Genomic DNA, 27,225 nt, shown 5'->3' with positions numbered 1-27,225 from the left:
AGCCAAACCCACAAACTGGCAGCCATGAATATTGTCTGGGTCCACTGAGGTCACAGCGTTGGGGGTAAATGTACTTTACAGAAAAAGACCAAACCTAAAAATGTGTCAGGTATTAGATGGCTTTGTGGCCAAAATTCACTGCTGATTGGTTTTGGTCTGCTTGTTTGGCACCTGCAGTGTTTTCGGTGTTGGCACCACAGATGGTAGACATGAAAGATGCCACAGCCCCATAGCCTGACAAAAATAATACATGTGTTATAGAGCAAAAATGACCGAATGTAAGAATGCCCAATTTGAACACACAAGACGATGGCATCATGGATTTCCATACATTCTGTCCTGTCAGCTATTGTTCCCCACCAATTACATTTCCTGTTATAAGTCCACAGGCTGTATATTAAAGGGTCATATAAAATAAGAATAACACATATGTAGGAATGGGCAATATTTCATATGTATTGCAATTTCATTTTCTTCCATATCATTAAAACAAAGGTTAGATTTAGTAAAAAATAAAAAGAATGAACCCATTAATCCTTCACATGCACCATGTCCATTCTGTCATCAAAACACTGCTACCCTCCTTTAGCACACTCCTCAGGTGAGCCTGCAGAAGGTCTTATAGGTCTTAATTCCAACCATTCTCTTTTCATTTAAGTAAGTTTTTGGTGACGCTCACTTTTTTGGATACTTGCTCAAATGACAATGTGATGCCGAAAAACGACAAATACTCTCAAGCGATCACAGAGACATAAAGTTACCTGTCCAGTAGAAACTTTGCAGCCCTTTCTCTCAGCACTGGTCAAATGTGGCACCGATGTTCACGCTTGATCTCGGAGCGCTCTGCATCAGCTTTTTTCTTGGCAGTAGCTTTTCCAGATAACGTCTGTTAAGTCAGTTGTTGATGCCTTTTCTGTCATACCGTTTGCTGCAATGGATTTAGCAAGCTAGCACAAGCTCTGGCGCTGTCTTCTGAGCACGATTTCACGATAAGTGCACAAAGAGTGGTATGTGCATGGGGGGAGGGGGGCAGATGGCATGGTTTGATTGATGCATCATGATCCAATTAATTTGGACCATTCATTGAATTTTGGGTTTGGGTTAGGGTAGGGATTGCAATACAGTAAATAGAAAATAATCTCCCTTCCCACCTTTAACATTTCAACATTCATTTCACCTCCCCCATGTTTCAGAGAACTGGGGAATAATTAATCAAAGTAAAAACTCTTCACTTTAATTAATTTTTGCCCAGTTCCCAGTTTTAATTAATTGGAGTTTTCACTTCAATAATTAATTAAAGTGAAAAATAGGTTTGCTGCTGTCTTGCTTTACTAATGTAGCTATTATTCTTCCTCCATCAGTCACGATGTAAAAATGCATCACAAAACACTTCTATACTGAGAATCACAGAGAGAGAGAGAGTCACTGGAGCATCATAACAGCATTTTGAGTATTTGCTGTATTTCTGAGGTCATTCTGGGCAGCTTGACAACTTTTCATGAACATGTGACATATTTGGTGTCTACGGGACAAATAATATTTTCTTTACTGCATTTTTTTTGCATTTGTGAATCAACAAAGAATCCAGTGGGTTTCTCTTACTCACACACACAATCACATGCCAAAACAATATTCATCGCAACTGAATGAGGGTCATTGTAAAGGATTTGAACATTTCTACAAATGTCCATTGTCAGTGGGAGTGGTGAATTTTCCAACATCTGTGTTCTTGAGAAAAAAATAAAAAGTCTATGACTTCACTATGACTGATACTGGCTGCAGATGATGTTATGACTTGGCCATATCATTTTAATGAAGCCAGACAAGCAAGACTAAAACTGTCTATTCATAGAATGTGTCCTTTCAGAGATAATCCAATATTAAACATGTTGAGAGATGAGAGGCTCTTTCACAAGCCTTAAATTAAAAAAATGTAATGTATAGTATCTTCACTGGATGACCAGCTGGAGTCCACCTTCTTTGGAAACTATTATCTTCCCATCTGGTTCCTTCTATTTATATCAGCGGAAGTCTTTACTGGCCACCCAGCTCTGTGAGAAGTGACTGACGTTGAAAGTCAGGAATGCAGTGTTGCTTTTGATTGAATAATAATAATAATAATAATAATAATAATTATTATTATTATTTTTGTTGTCATTACATTTAGTAACCTCTGTAAAATAACTTTTATCTCTGCATTATCTCTTTGACATGTCATAATTGTTTGGGTAACACTTAACATTTCAGTGCTGTAACAGTTTCATAAAACCATGGCAAAAGTTTTGTAATCATTTTGTAATAGGGAAGTCATGTCATCATATCTCTGTTGTGGTCCTCTAGTAATAACTTTGGTTTTTAATGGAAAATAAGTGTGGGACGTTAGAAAGGATACATTTTAACTTTATAACTCTCATTTCCAAGCTATAACCTGGATGGTGTTGCTGTAATATTATCTCCTTATTACCACGTTGTTACATTGTAAGTACCAAGCTAGAGCTTAGATTGGGAATAAAATGGTGTTCTTATAGTATGACACGATTATTACCGTACTGTTACAACACTATTACAATGCTGTTGTGTGTCTACTACATTTTGATCAATCAATAATTGATGCGTTCCTTTCATGAAATTGCACAATACAATACATTGATGCGTAAATTCATATTTTGTATATTTCACATGCGCAGAATACGATTTCTTATTATAACAAATCACAGATGGTCTGTCATTTCCAGTTATCTACAACATCAACTACACCCTTGATGACAACAACATAAAACTAAAATAACCCATAAAAGTAAAATTTTGCTATTTATTTTTAACAAACTAGTGCATATTTGTTGTTTAAGTTTTACACCAACAGCACAAATACACACTTGTTCCTGAGCAACCTGATGCTTAAAACCAAATCTTCTCCTGTGAGTTTCATCTTTTGAGATAAACACACAAACGTCTTTTTCATATTCTCTGGCAATACTTTCGTTTTTGGCTTTGAACATAACTAATAATGTTATATAAGTTTCAATAACCCTGACATAATAAATAATCTGTTGGTATATTCTCCAAATTCAACTTTATGAACGATTCTAATTGCTCTTTTCTCGCTAAAAGCAATGGCATAATATTACATGTTACAACATACTATAACTATAATAAATAACTAAATAACTATATAAGTGAACAGTACAACATTGTCATTGTGTTACAATCTAAAACATACTCGACTTTGTCACCTTTTTTAACACAAGATACAAAACATTTCCTTTTTTCATCCATATTAACTCCCACAAACCCAAACCTAGATACTTCCTCAATGTTAACTCCATCAACAGATAATGAGACCTGATATCATGCATTTACTTACAAATATACAGTAAAATACCATTTACACTGCAGACAGTACACGCTGACCATTTGTTTGCAATGACTTATTGTTTAAGTAACCCTAAGTAAAACTCTTCATATCTATTTTACGTGTTGCCATACAGTTTGTCACAGACATCAGTGTAAGCCTGATTCATCTCATGCTTATCATATTTAAAATGTCCACTTAATAACAGCATTCCCATCATCACCATCCCAGCTCTCAGTCACGTCTGGCTCACTGGCAGTCGGTCAGATCAGTCTGGCTACGTGAGGCTCTGCTGGGAGATGTGCAGACAAAACACACACACACACACACATGCTGTTTGGGTTAATGATAGCTGTTGCTTTCTGGACTCAGTGAAAACACTGCTGCCTCTGCTGTAGTAATTTGGCAGCTTGGTTACAATCTGTCTCGCACAAGACGCCTTTGAGAAGTTTTTCTTGTGTCCTGTTTACTTCCAGACTCTCTCCTGGCTGCTCTTAAAGAAATCACAATGATTCAAGTTCATGTTAAACCTCAGACATGCTGCAATGACACCGTGGAAACCCAGGGGGAGGACATTCGGGATTAAATCTCTTTTAAGTATTGACTGGAATTGTGTGTTTGAGATAAAACGTGAAATCGTGGAAATATCTACTATAACTACTATATCTGACCCGACCAGCAGCTTTAAAAAACATCGGCAAGACACGCTCTCATCATCTTAAATCACAGTCATTACCACAAAAGCCCCGGAGGTTGTTTGACTTGCAGACAACCAGGCTAATGTATTTTTCTCCCCTCAGCTCGTGTTAAGCTGTGTAAACTCAGAGCGCCGCAAGACTGGAAAGAGAGGGAGGAGAGGAAAAAGAGGGGGAAGAGTTGAGTGTGTGTGTGTGTGTGTCTGAGAGTGGAAATGGGCAGCAGAGAGGAGGAATGTGAAACATTTCTGATGCCGGTCCAGTGGATGTTTACACGGTAGTCAGCCCGTGACATCAGAGTCCAGACTTTATAAATGTCAGCAGGCACAAGAATGAGCAGTGAACAAACAGCTGCACTGGTCGCACCACACCGTCACACAGGTTAAAGAGACAGACTGAGCTCCATCAGCAACACCAGCCCCCATGGACCGACCGCTGTGTGACTGTGCCATTGCTGTGGCTGTACTGCTGTGTGTGGCTACACAGGTGAGGCCTCGTCACGCTTATTTCACTGAGTTACTTGTAAATGAGATTAATGTGTGTTTCTGTGTGTGTGTGTGAGACTGCGAAGACGAGATGGGACAAGCATGAGATTTGGATGAATGAAACTGATTTTCACTGATTTGGCTGCACTTTGTTGAAATGTGGTTGATGACATTTTCTGTTCTGTGAATGACCGTCAGTCAGAGTCTGTGTGATCATATATCCATATGTTATATATGGTTTTATTTTTATTTTTTTCCCCTAAGGAAATAGGCAGCATCATGTTGTCTTCTCAGATTTGAAAAGGAAAGTGATTGTAACACCTGGTTCTCTATTGGCTTATAGACATCTGTGTAAAATAAAAGCCATGGTGTTTTCAATTCATAACATAACAACAGTGAGAGTGTGTATGTGTGAGAGGTGGTAGGATTCCCTTGTTGGGCACTGCATGAAAACAACAGGTGGACTATTTTATGGTTCGTGTTTTTGTTGGAAGCACCAAGGGATTCTTCCACTCTGGTTTTGTGAGACTGAATCTTGTGTTTTGGCTCCATCAGTGCTGTGCAGTTTCTGGGAGAATACAACAAAATGTTCTTTTTCTAAATGTGAAATTAGATCAATCGTGTAGATAAATGCTTGTGGTGGTCATACTTGACAGTTGACGCTGTCCTCTTCATTCTCTTGCCCTGTCCTTGTGCATGTTGTCCCCGCAGGTGTTGTGCCAGGTGTGTGACATGCCCTGCGTCTGCTCAGGTCCCGTCCCTCAGTGCCCCGCAGGAGTCCCACTGGTGCTGGATGGCTGTCGATGCTGCCAGGTGTGTGCCCGGCAGCGAGGCCAGTCCTGCACTGAGATGCTGCCTTGCGACATTCAGAGAAAGTTGCAGTGTGACTACAGCGTCAGCTTCCCCGGAGACCCAGGGGAGTGTGTCAGTAAGTGCCTCTTCTACAACGTACACCCAGGCAGGGGCCATGTCTGTGTTGGAGCGGAGGACACACAAGGAGGGGGGGGTGGGTGATGATTGTCAGCCAGAGCAGGACAGACAGGCAGTTAATGTTTAGAGTCTGCTCACCCGAGCAGGACGACCTGATGGGCGGCAGTGCTCTGCCAGGTCTCCAGAATGTTTCAGCTTCTACTTCCAGGGCTTTTGTTGACAGATTTCCCTCTAATGACTGGCCTTTGCGCATGATAGATTGCAGAGACAACACTCATAGGCTGACAAACATTTGAGAGGCCTGGTTTCCTGTGTAACTAAAATTACTGGCAGGGCCGGCAGTTAATGTGTTCTCACCTCTTCCTCTTTCATTTTCATTTCTGTGTCCCCTGGCAGCCATCCACCTCCCTCCACTCTCATCACCAAATGTAATCCTCTCTCTTCCCGATCAAGTGTCCCCACTTTAATCCAGAGTGCCGTGTTTCCTTCAGGTCAGGAGGATCTGAGGTGTGAGGTCAACGGCATCACTTACCATGACGGCCAGTCATTTCAGCCCTCCTGCGACACTTACTGCCACTGCAGAGGTGGAGGGGTGACCTGTGTGCCAGCTTGTCCCATGACTGGGCGTCTTCCCACTCCAGACTGTCCCAACCCACAGCATGTGCGGCTTCCAGGGAAATGCTGTAAAGAGTGGGTGTGTGAAAACCTGGAGAACACGGTCATCCAGGATGCAATCACAGGTAATCTCCACAGGTGCACGGATGAAGGATTTATGATTAGTGAAGCAGAATTAACTCCTAACCACACCAAGACACATTTTTGTGTTATTGCCTTTTAATTTCTAGAGTACTTTTTTCATGCATATTGTTAAAAATGTATGCCAGGTTGTACATTTTTGAGTATTCTCAATTATTTTTTGTATCTATTGCAAACAATGTTAACTTAACACACTAACACACCATGGAAACCCATTCAAATAACTATTTTTGAATTAATGGTTGATGTGTATGAGGACTGATGTTGGTTTAAAAAAATTTTTATAGCTTATTTTTTTATGAGCACTCTATGGTGCTCTAGGTGTGTTAATATGATTATTATATGAAATATGAAAAAAAAATGCATATAAAGAAATGTTTCTGCTAATCTTTCATGTATACCAGGTCGCAATAATCAAACCAAAAATAATGTTTGCATGAAGTATGTTGAAAATAATAAGTCATTTATTGTGTTTTTTTTAGACCATAAAATGAAGGTGCATTATGATAAAAAACTTGGCAATTTAAGGGTTAAAATAATAATAATAAAAAATAAAAATATTTGACATGTTTGAAAAGGACTGACGTTGGTTTAAGACAATTAAAAGCACATTTTGGTGCTCTAGGTGTGTTAACGTAACTTTTTAAGTCTCCTGATGCAAATCAAATATGCGTATCACTGAAAAAGGTTTGATTTATGACTCGGTTTCTCAAAGTAGTCATTAAACTCTGCAAGAAAGCTCATGAATTCCCACATTGTTGGACTATTCCTTTAAATGTTACTATGACATCAGTGCTGGACAGTTACAACATATTTTCCAGTGTAAAAAGCTGGTGCCAGATGTGTCTCTCTACATACTGTGTGACTTCCTCGGCTTCAGTTTTACTCAGTGATGATCAGACCATATGGCAACTTTACGCCATACTTCCGTCATCTGTATAATCTTTGTCACTGGTGGTCATGTCTGGAAGTTTCTACGTATTTTTTTGTTAAGCTGGGGAGTGTCCAGGCAAATGAAAACACCCAAAGTATAAATATTTATACCAGAGTTTCTTTGGAAAAGTCAGAAGATATTTTTTTTCCTCCAGTCATTAAGTTGCATAACGACAACCAACCACAGCTGTGTGACAATTAAATGTATGAAGCAAAGTAGAAACTACTCCATAAAAAGGGGTGTGTGTGTGTTTGTGTGTGTGTGAGAGAAAGTTGTTGTCAGGGAAATGAAGCCTCTCTTAACAAAACATTTTCGAATTCCATGACAGTCTGAGTCAAACTATATTATGAGAACAGCAAAGGAACACTTTGTTCCTGCAAACAAATCTCACCGTGCGGAGCCGAAAAATAAGATGAACATTATGACTTTTACATGTTAGTTTTGGAAGGAGCAAAAATTAACTTCACAAGACAAAAATGCAAAAACAAAAACAACGTAATTGAATCACTTTAAATTCCTCATATGAACTTGCAGTTCTCTGTCAATGTTTTCATTAAACACTTGGCAAGAAATAAAATAGTTTTATGACAGACTGCAAACAGGAAACAATGACATTTTCCCCACTGTGCATAAATGAAAGTAGAGTGGAGCCAGTGGTTTCCAGTCAATACTAATATTTGACCAATTGCTTCTCAGGTGTGAATGTTTTTCACCACATTTTTATAGCATCAGACCGTTATGTGCAAACTCCCAGGGAGACAAACCAATACTCAATAGCCATTAGTTCCTTGTGCTGACACGCTGTTGAATTCAGAGGCAACTTAACTTGAGGAGTTGTGGTTGAGGGTTATGTGATATACACTTCTGGGCTCTATTTATTGAACGTATTATGTGTTTATGCATGTATTTCTACTTATTTATTACTATCTTTTTAGCCTGGGCAGTTTTTTCCCAGATTTTTTGTTCCTACACTGTTGCACTTTGCATTGTGTATTTAATATAGTGCTCAATGTTGTGTTTCCTTGTGCACTCACACATGGATTTATGGATAGGAACGACCTAATGTGACAGAAGTTATCTGTGGTAAAAACTGATTTGTTTTTTCCTTCATTCTTTTTGGCTCATCTACAATCATAGGTTTATGACCTTTTACTGCAGCCAACCAACAGAGGGCGACATTGACATTGTTTGGTCTAATGTTTGCAGCTGTCTTGTCCTCCTTCTTATTTACAGCATGTGGAAGCACTATTCCTTGTTACTATTCCTTGTTACTATTCCTTCATAATCACACTGTACTGTATTTATCGTCTTCTGTTAATTCCCAGCCATGAGACCTGACAAATTGTGGCCCTCTCTGCCAAGGGATCGTCCTTTCAACAAGCTGGTCCCACCTCCCTCCTCCACCTGTGTGGAGCAGAGCACAAAGTGGAGTGCCTGTTCGCAGAGCTGTGGTGCTGGCGTGTCCACTCGCGTCTCCAACCAGAATCCCTCCTGCAAGCTGCAAATGGAGACTCGACTTTGTAAAGTGCGGCCTTGCAATGCAGCTCAACCTGTGCCCCACAAACACACGGTGAGACACGTGCACATGCATACCCACACACTGCTCCCTCGTGCTAAATAATGACACAACTGCATCAACAGAATTAACTATATACATGTTTTTTTCTTTTTCTTTTTTGGGGCAGAGCTACTGCATGAGCTAACCACAATCTAGATTTAAACTCCCAAACACCAATAAAAAGACAAGAGCTAGGACAGATGTTCTTTATAAAGTCTGGCTTTCCTCTTACTTAGTGAAAAATACAGCTCAGTGTCCTGGCAGTATGAGTTAGTGACCACTGGTCACAACCATGATGATGTCCAGTGCTGACATTGAATTAGTAGAAGACCAGACATCTGCTTTTTTATAACGATTATTATTGTTGATCATGAACATTATCTAACGTTAACCAAGTTGCCAAACTTTAACACTACCCTAACCATATTTCCTTTGCCATGTATGGTAAATGTTCTGTGTTTAGATGATCACTCAAAGCTGCTCTTCCTACTCCAGTGTTTCCCAATCCTGTCCTGCATGTTTTAGATGTTTCCCTCCCTGCTCCAACACATCTGCTTCAAATGACTGGGTTGTGCTTGAAAGAGCTTGATGATGAGCTGACTATTTGAATCAGGTGTGTTGGAGCAGGGAAACCATTTAAAACATGCAAGGCAGGCATCTCCGGGGACCAAGATTAGGAAACACTGACCTACACTGCAGTTTTTCCATTCTCCCATTCACTCACACATTCATACAGCACATTTTTGTGCAGCACACTTTCTAGCTCACTTTTTTTTTATACCCATTCACCCGCTGTCAACACAGCGGTCGAAACACTCAACCCTCCAGTTGAAAGCTGACTCGCTCTACCACTGATCCACCGTCATGAACCCTGTCTAGTGTTTGCTGTAACCATAGTTAGATAGATAGATGGATGTACTGTATATAAACAATTGCAAAACAACATTTGCAATTTGACCAGTTTTGAAAACTGGAAATTCACAGACGTCACCTGCAGCCAGGTCAGTCACACTCTGTCCACCCATATGTGACATACTTTATCATCTATTTTTCTCTTTTTCTTCATAATTACTTCTCAGGAAAATATAAGTCTAGTGGGAAGACGGTTAAATTCCCCAAAGACTTCTATTCAAGTTCTTTTTGCAATCCGCTGCATCGCCCCCTGGGTGTACTTTCCCACACTCTTCCTGTTTAAAGAGAGGAACTGTCAATGCCAAGTCTCACTGCATTTTCATTTGTTGCAATAAATGCTTAAATATGAGGTCAAAGTTTACTCAGCAGCATATGTGTTGCTTATGTGTGGTGGAACAGCATTTCTAGTCTAATTTATATCTACATATTCTTATATCACTGCTCACTCATTCCATGTGTGCTGTTTCTGCAGTGGGGACGGCCGGGGCGGTGCAAGGCCAGCTACGCGTCACCAGGGCCCATTCGGCTCGTTCACCACGGCTGCTACAGCACTCGTGCCTACCGCCTGCGGTACTGCGGACAGTGCACTGACTCTCGCTGCTGCACGCCTTACCAAAGCACCACTGCTCAGGTGACCTTCCGCTGCCCCTCTGGCAGACTGCTGCAGCGAGCGGTGATGATGATCCACTCGTGTGTCTGTCACAACAACTGCCCCTACGCGCCGTTCACAAACCCTGCTCTGTGGGGATACAGGCCCTGACTGAGAACAGTGATACTTTAACAACTGAGCTGGGGACCAAACAGTGGGGAAAAACCTTATGGATCATCAGGTGGATTCACATTCAGGCGTGTAATCAATGGATGCTGGAAGAGAACATAATAAACTCATTGAGTTGGGAAGATCGCTGATCGTCACACAGGGACAGACCTCTGTCAGCACTTATTCATAGCTTCTTTAAACGTGTACTCAAGTAACTCAACAAACTTCATCACAGCATATAGCATTTTCTTTGAAGCAGAAAAAAAGTGGAAAAACAAAACTGGAACTAGATGTTACACTGACCATTAAAACTGGTCAGTCTTACCTTAGTTTATAGTGTCATTGCTTCATGTAAAAAGACACTAATCTGCATTGTATAGATTTCAACACAAACCACGTTTAAATAAGCATAAAAAAGTACAAGTGGGCCTTTAGGATTCTTGTTGATTTGCACTGATATAGCCTCACTGTGACCTTTTAATATAGATACAAAGCTTTGGACGTCACATGAGTCGGTTTTTTCACACCAACATGGTAGCTTCTGCAAAAACGACCAGTTTAGAGTTCACTATGCACCTTAAGCAGTAAATCACCAAACCGTGTTTTTATCTTTTCAACCAGGAGTTGAAATGGTCCCAGACCTGCAGTAAAAACTGGCATCTTTTAGATAAACTTTCCCTCATCCTACTGTGGATGACCACCAAGGATCTTTGGCGATCCCAGGACATCCAGAAATAGTTTATTCATAGATAATTAACCCCTGAGGGGAAATTAAATCAAATGCTTTCCCTTTGCCCTTTTCCTTATCACTGACATTTGACATTCAGGGCCACAACAGCTATCCGTCATTTTCACTTAGTGAATACAGCCAGGGAAGAGAGGAGTTGCCTGACATTTGACCATGGCTGGTTCATCTGCTGCCAGTTATACATGACTATTGATTTGGGGGGGGGGGGGGGGGGGGGGGGGGGGGGCAGCATAGCAACAGTTACACACAACACATAAGTAAAAGCACAGCATCTGAACCAATGCAGGATCAAGGACAAAACCTGTTATGATGCAGGTGCAGTTTCTAAAAATGGACTTGCCAATAAATTAGAAGCAGTGATATCGACCAAGGGAGTTATCCTCTCGATCCTTTAAACTCCTCCACAGAGATCAGTTACGATTTCAGATCACCCTGTGAGTTATTTCATGTCAAAGGAGCAGCATATATTAGTTTTCACTCTCGGGACCTTCATCTGTAGAACACTCTGTGAGCAAAGGCCATATTAACGTTGGTCTCTACGCATGTTAGGTTGACAGATAAGGAGGAAGATCTCAAGAAATGTAAAGGTTTCAATCCAAAAGTAACTCCTGCCATGAGAGTTGCTATGAGTTGTGGACAGCTGACCACGCTGCACATGTTCATGAAGATAGTTTTAAAGAGGCATTTACTTTGCTAACAGGTAGTATACTCTCAAAGAGCACATTAAAATGAATGAGAAATACACATTTGTTAGACAGAAATTCCACAGAATGACTCAGATGTGTTGACAGGTCATATTTTCTTGTGTGACTGATACAAACTGGTCTAGTTTTGTGTGTGTGTGTGTGTGTGTGTGTGTGTGTGTGTGTGAATGTGATGACATTGCACTTATTTCTTCATTGTCTATTTTTGCTGTAAATATTTCTGTGCAGAAGTCTCTTCTGTACAGTTAAAAATCTAATGCTTTACATGTTTCCTGCAGTTGTACTTGATTTTTTTATATTACAGCCAAAGATTTGTAGTTATTCTGTACATACTGTAGCTTTTCAAATGTTCATATTGCTTTTAAATGAAATACGCAGCACCACAAGTTATTGTTTGTGTGAAAATGAAACAAGTTTTGATAAATGTTCGAGTGAAGTTGTTTTTTTTTTTTTTGTCCGAGTGCAGTATCACGATATTTTTACAATAGCGTCTGTTGAGGCTTCAGAATCTTTATTTGAATACTTTTATAATCAGTGCAGGGAAAATCATAACAATAAGAATAAGACAAACTGGTATAAACGTAAGTTACTTTCTTGATTGAACTCAGAACTGGCTGAGCTGGACATTTTATGAACCAAATATGAAAAGAAATCTAAGTTATTGCTTCTTTGTGAGGGGTAAAAACCAGAATTTAAATTATGTTGCAAAATGCATTGAAATCTACATCACATGGGCATGATTACTATTTATATTCATCACACTACTTCTTGATTGCTGCTGTAGTGTGGAAAAAACGTGTGCTATAAGAATAGTATAACTGCCCTTATTTGTAATATATACACTCAGTAGTCAGTATTATGCACATTTATCCAAAACAAATGATTCATTTCTGAAAAGACTGCATAACCACTTTGCGACTGCAACTTTCACATAATTGGTCTATAATCTACAATAATGAGTTGGCTATTGTCGATGGCAGATAGTGTTCAAATCTGGGCAAAAATGGTACAAGAAGCTTAGGCTTCACTAAACCAGCTGAGCAGCAGGCAGTCACAGGGTGGCGCTGATGGACTCTGTCTCTTGATCAACTATTCCTTCACAAGAGCAGGGATATTTTTTTTTTACAGCCTTTGGTGCGCGAGGAGTTTGTGCAGCATAAAAAAGTAAAAAAAAAAAAAAAAAGTGAGCCCTGGCTTTCAGAGACAGTGAATGAGCTAATGTAGATGTGATATTCTGTACACTCTCTGTGCCTGTGATACTTTGCTGCACTGTTTGGGATCCACTGGCTGATGTGCAGACACAAAATACAAATAACGTGGATTATTTCCACGTCTGCAACAAAAAAGCGACTGGTTGCAAACATGCAAGAGGGCCGACGACCAATGTTTGATGTCTCTGGGTTCGTTTGTCCCATTACATGTTAAGATGAAACACCTTTTTTTTTTCCTGTTGGTGACATTTTCCCTTCTTTTGTTTTCTACTGGCTTACAGACCCTACAGGCTCCTTGCCATTGTATGTTCACTGTGAGCAGAGTTCACTGTGTACACAGCACAAAGAAATGCTGATTAATGATATTTTCCAAACCAGCTGAAGTTCATGTCTGGGCCCTCAGTCTGTGTTTTTATGTACCATGAGTGACTCACGTGTTTGTGTGGTCTGTTTGGTCCCTTCTACACAAATACAACACTATCAAGTCAAGTCAATTCTGCTAGTACCACTGAATTATTTAAATATACTGTATTGTACAATGTGTTGTGTTAATAATAATTTGAGACCCGTATTAAATGAGATCCCATCGGCACTAAATAGAGATTAGACATTACATAGAGTGTTTTTCCTCCTCTTTTGCTCATCAGCATCCACGAGTCTCTGACGTTTCAATACATTTTATTGTTCTCATCTGTGACATCACCGATGGAGCTTCAGGAGGAAAGAGATGCCAAGCGTGCAGCTCAGGGTACGAGAAAAGTTTTTCCCCTCCCCACGGATCAGCAGAGTCTTAGTGTCCTGGGTAATAATCCAGAGAGAGTGGGTAAGTTGATGAGGAATGTGTTTTAGAGTGACTTTTGCATGCTATTGCAGCTTAGAGTCAATAGAGGTCGCTAGAGTATCTTGCGTGCAGTCACTGAGGAGTGTAGTCACCATGTTGGTCATGTTGTGATGTGCAGAGTTGTTGTCTGCATTAAAGCCAGCTGAATGGAAGATTCTGCAACTGTTTAAGTGCAAAGATATGTTTTATTTGTTTATTTTCCATGACCTATGAGACCTATTAACTTCCCTTTTGAGACGGTGCCATCACACCCTGTTGAGGCTGAGGACCTGGGGATGATGGAGATGAGGACACTGGAGCAACGAGGTCAAGATGAGCGAATTACAGCCATTTTGTAACCCACAGGTCAGTGTCACTCTAAGGTTATGTTCAAAAAGAATTCTGTTGACGTAACTGATGATAGTGACACGTGGCCATGCAACCTGAATGAGAATCATCATGTCAGAATCCATGTGGATGTTTGTAGTTACACACATGTTGAGCATTGACATCATTAGACCTGCATGCAGCAGAACAACAAGCAAAATCTTACCCACAAATTCACTGTGATAGCTTCTGTTTCTGGATTTCTGCTATGAGGATCGAAAAAAAAGGTACATCCAGGACTCCCTGGAAGAAGAGATCTTGTATCTCAGTGGGACCTTCCTGGCTAAATAAAGTATAAATAAAACTAAATGTGTTTTATCTTTTCTTATCTTACCTTACACTTCTGTTTGACATTTTCTGTTGCTCTTTATGAAACATGCACACAAAGGTACCATATATTTGCACATGGGTGCGGTTTGAAAGGGCAGCCGTGGCAGTTACTGGATACCATTTAATCTGATCAATACTGAATCCGATTTGAATTGGGTTTGCACAATGTTATAATCTGAACATAGCCAAACAGAATTACCATGTACTTTTTCAGTTCTCCTTGGTTTGGTGATATCTTAAGTGACATCTTAAGTTTCCATGGTAACACCAAGTTGGGTTTAATAATTCAGGCTCCAGCACACTGGGTGAAGCAAACATGTGCTACTTTTTCACACATTTAACAGTCCCAGCACAGTATTTTTTTATTTTCTTAGGCTTTACACCCATAGTCCTCATGGAGACCAAAAACTGGTCCTAATGAGAACTTCACTCCCAAGGAACTTGTTAGGATTAAGATTTAATATTTAAGGTCAGAGTTGTACGGAAAAGTAAAACTATCACGTTATAACGAGATAGGTTTGCAAATATGCCACATCATTTGTCAGATGTGATGAGCATTGATGACAATTTCATCATAACAAAAGAATGCAGAGATATTCAAATAAACTGCTTCATTGATGTGATATATGATCAGCATACTATTTATTGATACTTCATACTCTGACAATATGGACTTTACGTTTTACGGGTTCAGCATGTGAATGAGTCTTGGTTGACTTATAAAACTTATCTTTAGATTATATATGAATATTTAAGGATGTAGTTTCTCAGTTCATTCCTCTTGTAGCTGAAAGTACAGAGCATCTCCTCTGTTGATGTTCCTCCTGCACACTGGTATGAGTGAGTTAATGTTGTCTCATTAAACTGAATCTGATCGATCACTGCACATGTGTACAGTATAATTCCATACACTTCACCACAGCAACGACGTGCTGTTGCGCAGCTGAATGATTCAGATTACATCAGTATGCTGAAGACACTAAAAACCCTTGGCAGAGGGTGGAGGAGGAGGAGGAGGAGGGTGGATTGCAATTAAAACAGCCAGAGAGTGTGTCGCTGCTAGACGTCACTTCTCTGTTATCATCGTGCTAACCCCGCCTCTAGGGGAGAAAACCCTGATTTTGATTGGTTGGACAAAATGGTGTCGTTGCTGGACATGTCTGCATAGCAATACCTGGTATATTCAGCTGTGTTCACCCAGGCTAGCTTTTGGTTCTTAAAACCTTTAACTTTTCTTTTAAACTATATACAATCAAAAGCTGCACAGCAGTTATCAGCAAGTGTAGTAAAATCAGAAATACTTTGCCCTTTTGTGTACATAGTATAATCTTAATGTTTGTGTCGCCTATTTCATTTCTTTAATATTAAAAGTTTTTGTTTTTTTCCATGCCATTGGGGGTGACCAAGGGGCCCCAAGCAGCTGCTTAGTTTGTTATGCCTAGGGCCGGCTGTGTGCAATATAACAACATCAACAACACAATGGTATAGTCCACTGCAGTAACTGTGCAGGCATTTGCATAGTAACGTCTTCTTTTATGAATCGTTCTGGTTTACTACTCTTCTCTGTTTTCTACATAAGATAGCAACAGTGTGTGCAAAGATGCAGCAGCAGCAGAGCTGAAGTCTGTCTGAGAGAGTGTCTTCCCCCTCTCTCTCCCTCTCGCCCTCACTCTCTCTCTCTCTCTCTCTCCCTCTCCATGGATGTAATCTCAGACCTGACAACAGGTATTTGTGAGACGCCTGGTGCTGTTATCTGTCCACACCTCAGTGAGCTTTTGACAGCGGAGTCAGAGCAGAGCTCCTCTAGGTCTCTAGGTAAGTACCATTGACTGCATGAATACATTTTGTGTTGATATGTATAAAATAGACAAACATGATCTCTGGTTTTTTTTTTTTAGCTTTTTAGTTTACCCTCCAGCCACAGGCACAGTGCAGCGGGTGCTGCTTCATTTGTATTCCGTTAGAGAACAAAGTGGTTTAGTAGTCTTCTGGCATGAGCATTAAACATTAAAATCATGCATACTTTAATGATTCCTGCTTGCACTCGCTGGTGTTGTTGTCTCAGATGTGAGTTTTGCCGCAGAGTCCTCGCATTGTTTTTCTGCTTGTGTTATGAAAGCAGAGAAAAGGACCTGCACAGTTATTATCAGTGTTTACTACTGCAATGATGAATGAATGAATGAATGAATCAATGAATGAATGAATGAATTAATCAATCAATCAATCAATCAATCAATCAATCAAACACTATTTTGATCATGGGTTAGGGTTTGTTTTGGTTGTGTTACTTGTTATTAAGACAAACAAAAACAAACCTACGTATTTTTTGGTTTGTGGACAAAAAAAAGACATTTGATGATATTGTAATTTTGAGATTTATTGATCTATTTTTTATTTAAACAAAGATTGTCACACACATCAGATTGTCATTCATTAAGATAATAATGTGCACCTTAAATCCTTAAAAATCATCTCGCTGTATGAAAATGAGAACACTGCTGCAAGCTTTGACTGTGCTGTTTGTGGCTCTGCAGCATCCACCGTGTTTCTCTGTGAGAAGAGAGACGAGAATCCACTGCCACAATAGTGTGAATCCGTCTGAGTTTCTGTAGCAGGTTTGCATGTTCTGACCTGACAAGCATCACAATGGAAGGGTCACTGCAGGTGAAGCCAGGAAGAACAACAGGGAAATCTGTTCCAGCTTTTCAGCTGTAAAATCTCCTGTTGCATAAGTGAGACATGAGACGATCAGAGCTCACTAATGGGTGCACAGACATGTTTTTTCAGGCTGTGCAGATACAGGAGAAGTGCCTGTATATGTTAATCCTGATATGATTTGGAATGGCATGAAAATGGATTTATTTAGTGATTTTGCTGCATAACTAATTTCAGAGGTAAAAGTGGATCATTTGTACAAGTTGTGCGTCAGAAGTTGTTTGAGGTTTGAGCTTTGGAGCTGTGACGAGGCCAGCTCTCGAGATGAAGAGTTACTAATCCCTTATATAAGAGAAAAGAGGACAGGAAACTAAACTGGGTAACCTGTTCTTTTGACATGTCCCTAATCCTTCTCAGTACCTTCGGTTTTATTAGATAAGTCTCCTCTTCTCTCCAACTTTCTTATCCTTGCACACTGTACATAACAATTTAACTCAGGCCTGAAAACATAATAGTTTACTGCAGCTTTTTCTTAAATTCTTAAATTCTGCACTTTGTATTTGGAAAATCACACTTTTATCTCTCATTATTTTAATTGTAATGTTCATTTAATGTTATTTCAGTGTCTTGCTTTTATTCTATGATTTTCTTAATGTATTTCTATGCCCTTTTAAAGCACTTTCAGTTGCCCTGTGTATGAATAGTGCTCTACAAGTAAACTTGCCTTATAAGTGATTTTCCCTGTGGAACATTGGGATATTGTGGCATTTTTAAATTCTCCGTTAGACTAGTTGTGTGGACAGAGCCTGACATTGTTGTTTAACCTCTCATGTACTAGTTACAGCAGCACGGATTAGTGCGCTAACCTTTTGTCTGCCAGACAAAGACTGAGCTGCTGCGTCCTCCTGCAGACAGTCTGAGCAGTAGCATGAGACAAACCAATCTTCATACCTGCTTTATCATGTCTGCTCAATAATCCCAAAGGACTTTTCTGTTTATGATGATGCGTCTGGATATTAATAGAGGATTATATGTGTGTGTTTGGTGTAACGGCATGCACAGGATCCACACCTCCAGAGTGTCGTGGACCTACTGTGTTGAGTGACATCTACTCTTCTCTCTCTCCCTTCACGTCTGAAAGAAATCCCTGTAGAAGCCACTGCAGACATGGGTCGTCAGGAGGCCGACTACGTGTGGAAGAAGAACACTGAAAACATCCAGGAAGTTTTTGATTTCATGGAGGAGCTGGGCTCGTAAGTGCATTTAACTTACATTCATCAAGAAATCTAAATATTAACTACCTACCTGGTTTTTATTTACTGCTTGGTCTTCGTAGATTTCTTCCTCTGAGAATATTTTTTCATGTCTAGATATTCTTTGTAGCGATTCTGAGGGAAGCTGCAGTAAACCTTTTATCTTGAAACAGGACAGACAGGACATAATTACTGACTCGCAACATGCTGTTTGAGTTGGAGGACAGATTACCGCTTTGATTGGATTGACACAAGGAAGCCTACTTGACCGAAGTCTTAGACAATAAAACACTGTGGCTGACGGAGCTAAGGGTGGTCAGACCATTCACAAAAACATGAATTCAAAAAATATAACTATTAATATGTATATAGAAATGCAAGAAAGACGCAAAGTAGAGCTGACATAAATGTGTTAAATATGTATCTTTGAATTAACATGAAAAAATAATCTGCATCTCTTTTTTATTATGAGCCATAAGAAGTTTCAAACAATCAAATTCATTCAAACAAATATTTTTTTTAATGATTTTATGCTAATTGTCTTGTCCAACATATAAATACTCAGCTATAAAACATTTAAATCCATCAATCTTTATTTGTATTGTACTTTTCATATATACTATAATATAATATAATATAATATAACACAACATTACTTCACATTTGCAAACCTCAGTATATGAAAATCAATCATACATAACAAAAGGAACTGAGGAAACACCATCTCAGTGGTAGAGTTATAGTCACACAAAAATAAAAATGATACATATTAATAAATAATAATAATAATAGTAATAATAATAATAATAAAGCAGAATGAAATTAACTATCAAAGCCAAATAAAAAATGAAATAGAAATAAGAATAATACATGAATACATAAATATATCAAATCATGTAAAATACCCCAAACTAAAACTAAAATATAAAACTAAAATATTTTAAAATATAAATAAAGGCAGGTCTTTGGGTCTGTTTTTAAAAATTGTTGTTCTAACATTTAGGATCATTAACAGTCAATAAGCAGATGACCTGAGTGTTCTCCAGGACTGAGATGTTAAACAAAAGTCAGAAATATAATAACAACAGTAAACAGTGAAAGGATTTTGCTGTTTAAATACAAGAGAACTAGTTTAAAAAAAAACACTGCCTGCACTTTTCAAGTTTACATTTGAAATGTTTTGCAACACGCTCGTGTATACTGTACACACTCCGTTTACGGTCTCTGTGATGTCCTTATTTCTTGTGAGCTCAGCATTATTATGCAGCAGCACGCAGCGAGCCGCTTGAGAACAGCAGATCAGAGGCCAGCAGTAAATAAAGGTGTTAGCGAGGAAGCACTGCCAGTGTGACATCAGCATGTTTTTGGCAAAAACAGATGAGTTCTGTGCTGAGGGAAGAGGAGGAAGGAGAACTGGAGAATACAGCAAAATCTATTGTCTAAATGTCTAACAATTTGAAAAACAAAGCTTTTAATGAGCTTCATATAAAGAATAAAATTGTTCAAAACAGAATGATGCTAAAAACTAAAAACTAAAATATAAGTAGTCAGGATCATGTTGAAAGTGATTCTGCTTTTCACTTGTGTTGAAGGTGAACACAGAACTTTGCTGCCAATTTGTCTTACATCCTCTTTGGCTTCCTGTCTTAAAGTAATAGAATCCAGAGGGAAAAGTAGATTGCGTAAAAAAGGCCAATACATTCTTTCCCTTTGGGCCTCATCACGCAGAGTGAAAACAACATCCTATTTGTTTCCTAGCAACAGGATGCAGTTTCCTCGGAGAATATCCCATCAAAGAGGAACATTTCTGCTGAGACAACATGCTCCTAGTTTATAAGCTTACATACTGAAGCTGGCATGTCAAGTGACTTGTAAATGCCCACTGTCATTTACTATGTTTTCAAGGAGATCTTAGAGAGGAAAAAAAGACTTTGTAATGTGAAGCACTGTGATGATAACTCTGGATATGATCATTGGTTTCTTGTTCCTGTCTGCCTCCCTGTGGTGACACGTTATAGTACGTGTGAGTGTGTGAAAGGCAGTCAAAACAATATCTTCCAAAAAATAATTATAGCACTTAATTATTTATAATAAATAGAAAATTTCATGTATGCTGATCTTCATCAGTGTGCATTCCTTCATCGGTGAGGGTCAGGTTCATGCTCTTAGTGAGAGAGGACAGGGCTGTATTATGTTCTGGCCTTGACACCTGTCTGTGACCTCACCTGTACTGGACAGTATGTAAGAAGTAAGAGGTGTGTCAGGGATTAGGAGCCTAATCCACCCTGCCGGGACAAGTATTCCCACACAACACGGAGGAGAGCATGAGCATGTAGCAGCACGGAGAATAATAAGCCACTGACCTGTGAATAGTTAAGCCGCAGGGATGTTTAGCTGGTTTTAATTGAGTCCCTTGATGTTGCTATTGCTGCTGCGTGATTATTTCCTATTTTGATATACTACCAAGGAAAGATTCCATCTCTGTGTTATACAGTTAGGTAAGAAGAATAAAACAGCCAAAAAGCTCTCAAAGTGCAAATATTTCAAATAAATAAAATGCGAAATTCATGTATGTATTGATTGAGACTCACTCAAAGATGATTGTTGTTTATTTTTGAATGTGAAACTGTGTTGCCAGGCTCATGAACTCATGGCCAATGCTTTATGTGTGTGTTAATGAACAGAGGAGCGTTCTCAGAAGTTTACATGGTGAAGGAGAGGAAGACGGGGAAATTGTTTGCCATGAAGTGTGTGAAGAAGAAACAGAAGAGGGACTTGAATCTGGAGAACGAGATTGCCGTCTTGAGGAGGTGATTCAGTTTATTATATATTGTCTCGTTGATTGTAATTGACGCTTGTGTGGGAAGTAATCCCATTGTTCTGCTGTTGTTGTTTGGTTGTGTTTTATATTAAAACAATAAGTCAATTCTTGTCCCAATTATGGGATAATTCCATGACTCGTGATAAAAGTGCTTTTATTTTGTTTCTCAAACAGACTCAAGCATGAAAACGTTGTGGGGATGGAGGATTTCTATGAAAGTCAGTCCCATTACTACCTTGTCATGCAGCTGTGAGTTGTCCAACTTTGCTTATCATACAGTGCAGTAATTAAAATGGGTGATTGTAAGATTGTAAGAGTGTCACGATGTTGATCTTGTTCCCTCTAGGGTTTCAGGCGGTGAGCTGTTTGACCGTATCCTGGAGCGCGGAGTTTACTCAGAGAAAGATGCTAGTGAGGCGATTAAGCAGGTGCTGCAGGCCGTAAGCTATCTGCACCAAAATGATGTAGTGCATCGTGATCTCAAGGTATGAACCTGTCAGCTAATGGGACTACAACTGCACAATAAACCAAACATTTACCTGTAAATGAGAAGATTTTTGCGTTTGACCGTGACAACTTTTTACATATATTTATTTATTTATTTAATCAGTCCAGTTTGTAAGAGATTGATTTTAAGTAGTTAAAAGTGTTTTAAGGCACCATTAAGATTTTTATTTTTTTCAATAAAACCATGTTGTTGGAATGAAAATAACACATTTCTCTTTCACTGGCTGCATTGGCTACTTACTGAGCAGTGAACTTAAAGCAAAAAGCACCATACATTTGAGAATTTCTCACATGCCATACCACCATCATCATCATCATCATAATATTTACATCACATTTCTCATGGGCAAAGCTTCTTGCGGTTGTGCAAGTAAGCAACACTCCAGCTACATGTACATTATGTACATTCAGCTACTAGTAAACTTGTCTTAGTACAAAGACTGGAAACGGGTAGACTAGGTAATAAAACTCATACACCAGCAACTCAACAGTAATATTTTACAACGTTTGTTTTGCCCTTGTGTTTTTGCAGCAGCTACATAGATGAATGAAGGCGCTTTTGTCAGTTTTTATTTCTGAGAAACCCAGCCAGGGACAAACTAGCAAATTGCTATATACTCTATGTGCAGTACATCAGACGCACTTTATGTCCACTATGTCTCACTGCATTGTCCCTGGTAAATAAAGATTAATTGAATTAATTTGTCCCTCTCTGCCATTCTTGTTAAGTTCAAAAATAAATGGCACAGTGAAATTGTTGGGGGTTTTTTTTTTTGGCCATAATAAGCAAATGTGAGGTTTAAATTTGGGGATTTTTTCCACACTAAAGTAATTTTTATCTTTAAATCTTACTCTAGACAGCAAAAACCTTAACTTTCACTGGCAGACACATCTTAAGCCAATGGAATGCTACTTTTATATAAGGTGAAATATTCAAAAATGTGTTTCACAGCCGGGGAAATACCAGGCATTCTTCATTAAACAGATTTCTGTCTGTTGTTTTTGTGCAGCCTGAGAACATTCTGTACTACAGCGCAGATGAACATTCCAAGCTGATGATCAGTGACTTTGGCCTGTCCAAGATGGTGGACAGTGGCATCATGTCGACCGCCTGTGGCACTCCAGGATATGTCGGTAGGGCTCAGAGCTAATCCGTGATTTAATCCCACCTCCAACTTGAACCCATCCATCACTGCAACTGCACAACATGTCCCGCACCACTCGTCCTCACAACAACACCATAGTTCCTCTCTTGGCACCCAATCATAAGCTTTCTCTAGATCCACAAAGACACAGTGCAACTCCTTCTGACCTTCATATAGTAATATGACAGTTTTTTTATTAAGGTGTAAACCCAGTAAGACACTGTTTTGACCTGTTTTTTTTATCACTTTTAGCTCCTGAGGTTTTGGCACAGAAGCCCTACAGTAAAGCTGTGGACTGCTGGTCAATTGGAGTTATTACCTACATCTTGTGAGTATTAATTATGTTAAACTACATAAAGCTAAATCTCCTTTTCCCACACTGTCAGTATAACGACTGTATCGAGAAAAACAAATCTAGAATCTGTATCCATGTCTGGCTCAATGAATGTAATCATTTTTTTCATGGGCCATAACCTACTGTAGAGTAGTGCTGCTCAGAGACAGACAGACACAGAAACATGCTGTCAATAATCATTACTTCACTCATCAGTTTAAAGGGAGAACCTAAAACTAATTTCATTAAGCCAGATTTTTCAGATTTCAAGCCACTGCCGGTTAATGATTAAGTTAATGTTTGCCTGCTCCTGTACTCCCGACAACATTGTTAAACACTGACAAATGCTTGTCTCATGACTGCAGACTCTGTGGATACCCGCCTTTTTATGAAGAGAGCGAGACACGACTCTTCTCAAAGATCATGAAGGCGCAATATGAGTTCGACTCGCCCTTCTGGGATGACATATCCGAGTCTGGTAAAGACACTGAATTTTTAGCTAACCTTTATCGTGTGCACATTGCCATCTTTATTTTGCCACATGGTGCATCATCTCTATCTCTACATGCAGCTAAGGATTTCATCCGCAACATGTTGCAGAAGAATCCCAACATGCGCTACACCATTGATCAAGCGCTCAGACATCCCTGGTGAGTTTCAGTCATCTGCCTTGTTTACTTATGTTGTTCATATGTTTTATTTATTTTTTATATAAGGATAGACTGTTTGGCGAGGAATTATAATATTTAGTGGAGGCTGTCACAGAGTGATGTAAAGTGAAGTACAAGTGTGAGTGTTGCTTTTAAACATGTATCTTAGATTTATTAAAGTGTACTCTTTTTTACTTAAATTCTAGTCAAATAACCGTCTTTATCCGTCAGGAAGTTCATCACATGTGTCATGCACATCACATCAACATACAGTATGTAACATAGGTCAACCTAAGATATTATAAGACATACAGAATATCACATAATACCATTTTCTGTATCATCTGTAAGATTATTAAATATATAAGCATCCGATGTTGTCACAGAGCTTTATTTTAGACTGGAGACTCATGGTGATAGAAACAGTGAAGGGCAAGAGAGGGGAGTTTATCCACACAGCGTTAGGTCATGCAGATGGAATCAGGATTCTGTCTTACATAAAGTAAATCTGCGGATTCTGCTCTGTCGTTCATTTCTCCAGGATCATCGGAAAGACGGCCCGGAGCCAGGACATCTACTATTCCGTGAGTGTCCAGATCCAGAAGAACTTTGCCAAGTCCAAGTGGAAGGTCAGTCATCATTGATTTCTTGGCTATGATGTGGTAATCTCATTGGGGACATGCAGTTTAATCGGTTGCCCTCCTCAAGCCTTCTTGATTAAGGACCATTTCACAAGATATATTTCTGTAATCAAGGCCACTGAGAATTGATGTCGGGCTGATGTAGTGTACTTCAATGCTAAGCAGAAAAAATCTGTCCAAACTTGAGTGGAAAATGCATCCGACGTCCAGACCGAGCTGCATGACTCACAGACACGTCTCTTGTGTTTTACCGTACAGCAAGCCTTCAATGCTGCTGTAGCCATCAACCATATGAAGAAGCTGCAGCAGGCCCACTCTGAGCTGGTTGTGAGGCAGGCCAGTATCCCAGACATCAAGGTGATCGACTTGTCTTCCCCAACAAAACCGCGCAAACGGCTCGACCCAGACAAGCTTGAGCCCAGCAGGGTGGAGGTCAGCGAGAATGCACAGGGGACAACACACATACCCCTGCCCCAGAGCCACGTCGAACCGAAGAGCCATTACCACGCACTGAAAGCTAGTCACAGCGACTGTGGCACACATCATGCACCCACTATAGCTGAGCAGGGCAAACATGTGTACCACTCCGAGCCCGCCAACCTTAATGGGTTTGTACCAGCTTTATTTCAGGCTCTAAAATCCTGACTCTGTGACCAAGGCAAGACTAACGTTCTTTTTCTACTTCCAGGTATTGTAAGAACCGCAATGAAAAGATTGAGCAGACTCGAGTTTGCTCAATCATGTGAAGGCTGTGTGTGAAGCTTACACGGAAAAGCATTTTACTCGGTAAGTTACAGTAAAGCATTTGGGTAGCACATACCTCGGTTTTGACGTTGTGGGAATTTCTTCTGTAGCATTTAAACAGGTCCTCTATAGAAAGACCTCACTTGTTTTGCTGATAATTCATGGTGGTTAAGATTGTAACATGAGTTACACATTAGGTAACATTTCGATTTTACAGTTGATGCTTTGTTGAATACTTAGCTCATCAGAGAAACTGTGTCTCAGTCTGAATGTGTTTTTTCTGCCCTCTGCAGGTCAGTGTTGCTGTGCTGACTCAGCATGCAGCTGTCGTGTGTCAGCAGCTCCCCCTGGTACCGAGAATGAGAAGTGTTTGATCCTCTCTGACAGATCTACCTGAGTACATCTGCGAGGTCCATGCAGTCTGTGGGACATCTTCTTTATTTTATTTTTTATTTTTTGAAAGTATGCCTATGATGCCTCCTAGCAACCACATAGAAGTACACACACAGACGGTACACACACACACGTTCAGATTCACTTGAGTCACTTTGGGTTAGATGCACAGACGCAGTATTCAGAGGATTGACTCTCATATAGAAGTGGGTTTGACAGTTTCACCTGCTGTGGAGCTCCATATGAATGATTATCCAGTGCATGGTGAAGCAGTTTCTGATCTCTAATGTCACTAAATGTCACTTGATGTTATTTCAGGTTTCCTGAGTTTTTATCGTGTTAAATTTAATCATTTATTGGCACTTTTTTCGAGGTAACATGTTACAACATGTGTAAATCATCACCCTATAGCCGACCTGCATTCAGAGAATAGAAAAGAAACACTGTACACAGCTTCAGAAGAGCCATATTATTTATTCTTGTAAAGTTGTGTTGTATTTTATTTTTTTAAGTATCTATTTCTTTTTGAAAAAGAAAACTGTTAAAACAGTATAACTTGCTATTATTTACCTATACCTTTATTTAAACAGGAAAAAAACACATTGAGATTAATGCCATCAGTGTGCTAGAATGTAAATGGTCATGTAAATTCACAGTAATAGATGTTTCATGTCTGCCTGTAAATAATTAATTATTCTTGTCTCTACAGCTGTATGTAGAGATGGACACTCATTCATGTTTGTTCATTATTAAATGTTTGCAGAATTTGCATTTGTTATTCTCCCATTTTATTTTCCACTTAACTTTGAACAGTAACTATGTTTTTTATGTAGTTTTAATATTATACCCAAAGCCGCATGATCAGCCTCATCTGAGGAGAATTAAAATGACCTGTCTTTATCCGTAGCTGTCTAATGTGTTTATTAAATCCCTTATATACTTTTTTTTTTTTTTTTTTTTTTTTCTTAAATGTAGGATATAAATAAAATAAGCTGCAATGATAAGCTGTGGCTGGTGATTTTGTGGCGAGTCAAAATCGTTGGACTGTACTGTCACACAGTGGGTGACGTTTGCTGACTATGACAGAGAGGTACCCATCATTCCCATTAGTGAGGATATTAATGGCATACAGCGTTATGGCATCAAAAACAAATTAACCTAATGGGGCAGAAAAACGTGAGAAGAAAATGGATCATCTAAAGCAGTGGTGCCAAACTCATCTTAGTTCAGGGGCCACACACATTTGATCTCAAGTGGGCCAGACCAGTAAAATAATAGCATGATAAACTATAAGCAACAAGGACTCCAAATGTTTCCCTTTGTTTTACATTTAATGAAGTATCTTTTTACAAAACACTATATGAACAACCTGAACTTTCTTGAGAAAAATAAGTGCAATTTCAACAATATTGTGTCTACAATACAATACATCACAGTGGCTCTACAAAGGCACAAAGCGTTTAGTCACAGGTATAACCTAACTCTAACCCTAACCTTGGA

The 27,225-nt window shown here is 39.3% G+C and overlaps 2 protein-coding genes across 2 annotated transcripts; both read left to right on the top strand.

Moving 5' to 3' along the window:
• The first annotated feature begins 4,252 nt into the window (after nucleotides 1–4,252).
• Nucleotides 4,253–10,682, top strand: ccn5 (cellular communication network factor 5). Its single transcript, XM_058641879.1, has 5 exons — nucleotides 4,253–4,533; nucleotides 5,244–5,460; nucleotides 5,954–6,202; nucleotides 8,478–8,722; nucleotides 10,095–10,682. Exons 1-5 carry the CDS (start codon nucleotides 4,471–4,473, stop codon nucleotides 10,380–10,382), a joined length of 1,062 nt encoding a protein of 353 aa, XP_058497862.1. The 5' UTR covers nucleotides 4,253–4,470; the 3' UTR covers nucleotides 10,383–10,682.
• Nucleotides 10,683–16,171: 5,489 nt separating this feature from the next.
• Nucleotides 16,172–26,625, top strand: LOC131468623 (calcium/calmodulin-dependent protein kinase type 1D-like). Its single transcript, XM_058643105.1, has 13 exons — nucleotides 16,172–16,397; nucleotides 18,379–18,490; nucleotides 21,175–21,300; nucleotides 21,486–21,560; nucleotides 21,658–21,796; nucleotides 22,829–22,952; nucleotides 23,216–23,291; nucleotides 23,663–23,775; nucleotides 23,869–23,947; nucleotides 24,489–24,576; nucleotides 24,847–25,196; nucleotides 25,277–25,374; nucleotides 25,626–26,625. Exons 1-12 carry the CDS (start codon nucleotides 16,280–16,282, stop codon nucleotides 25,332–25,334), a joined length of 1,458 nt encoding a protein of 485 aa, XP_058499088.1. The 5' UTR covers nucleotides 16,172–16,279; the 3' UTR covers nucleotides 25,335–25,374; nucleotides 25,626–26,625.
• Nucleotides 26,626–27,225: the final 600 nt, after the last annotated feature.

The sequence above is a fragment of the Solea solea genome, chromosome 11, assembly GCF_958295425.1.
Source record: "Solea solea chromosome 11, fSolSol10.1, whole genome shotgun sequence".
In the NCBI taxonomy this organism is placed as follows: domain Eukaryota; kingdom Metazoa; phylum Chordata; class Actinopteri; order Pleuronectiformes; family Soleidae; genus Solea; species Solea solea.
This window is presented reverse-complemented; position numbering and strand designations above follow the sequence as displayed.

Coding starts and splice junctions, on each gene's coding strand:
- ccn5 (XM_058641879.1), top strand. CDS start 4,471: ATGGACCGACCGCTGTGTGACTGTGCCATTGCTGTGGCTGTACTGCTG. Junction 6,203..8,477: donor CATCCAGGATGCAATCACAG/GTAATCTCCACA, acceptor GTTAATTCCCAG/CCATGAGACCTGACAAATTG. Junction 8,723..10,094: donor CTGTGCCCCACAAACACACG/GTGAGACACGTG, acceptor CTGTTTCTGCAG/TGGGGACGGCCGGGGCGGTG.
- LOC131468623 (XM_058643105.1), top strand. CDS start 16,280: ATGGATGTAATCTCAGACCTGACAACAGGTATTTGTGAGACGCCTGGT. Junction 23,776..23,868: donor GGATGACATATCCGAGTCTG/GTAAAGACACTG, acceptor CTCTACATGCAG/CTAAGGATTTCATCCGCAAC. Junction 25,197..25,276: donor GAGCCCGCCAACCTTAATGG/GTTTGTACCAGC, acceptor TTCTACTTCCAG/GTATTGTAAGAACCGCAATG.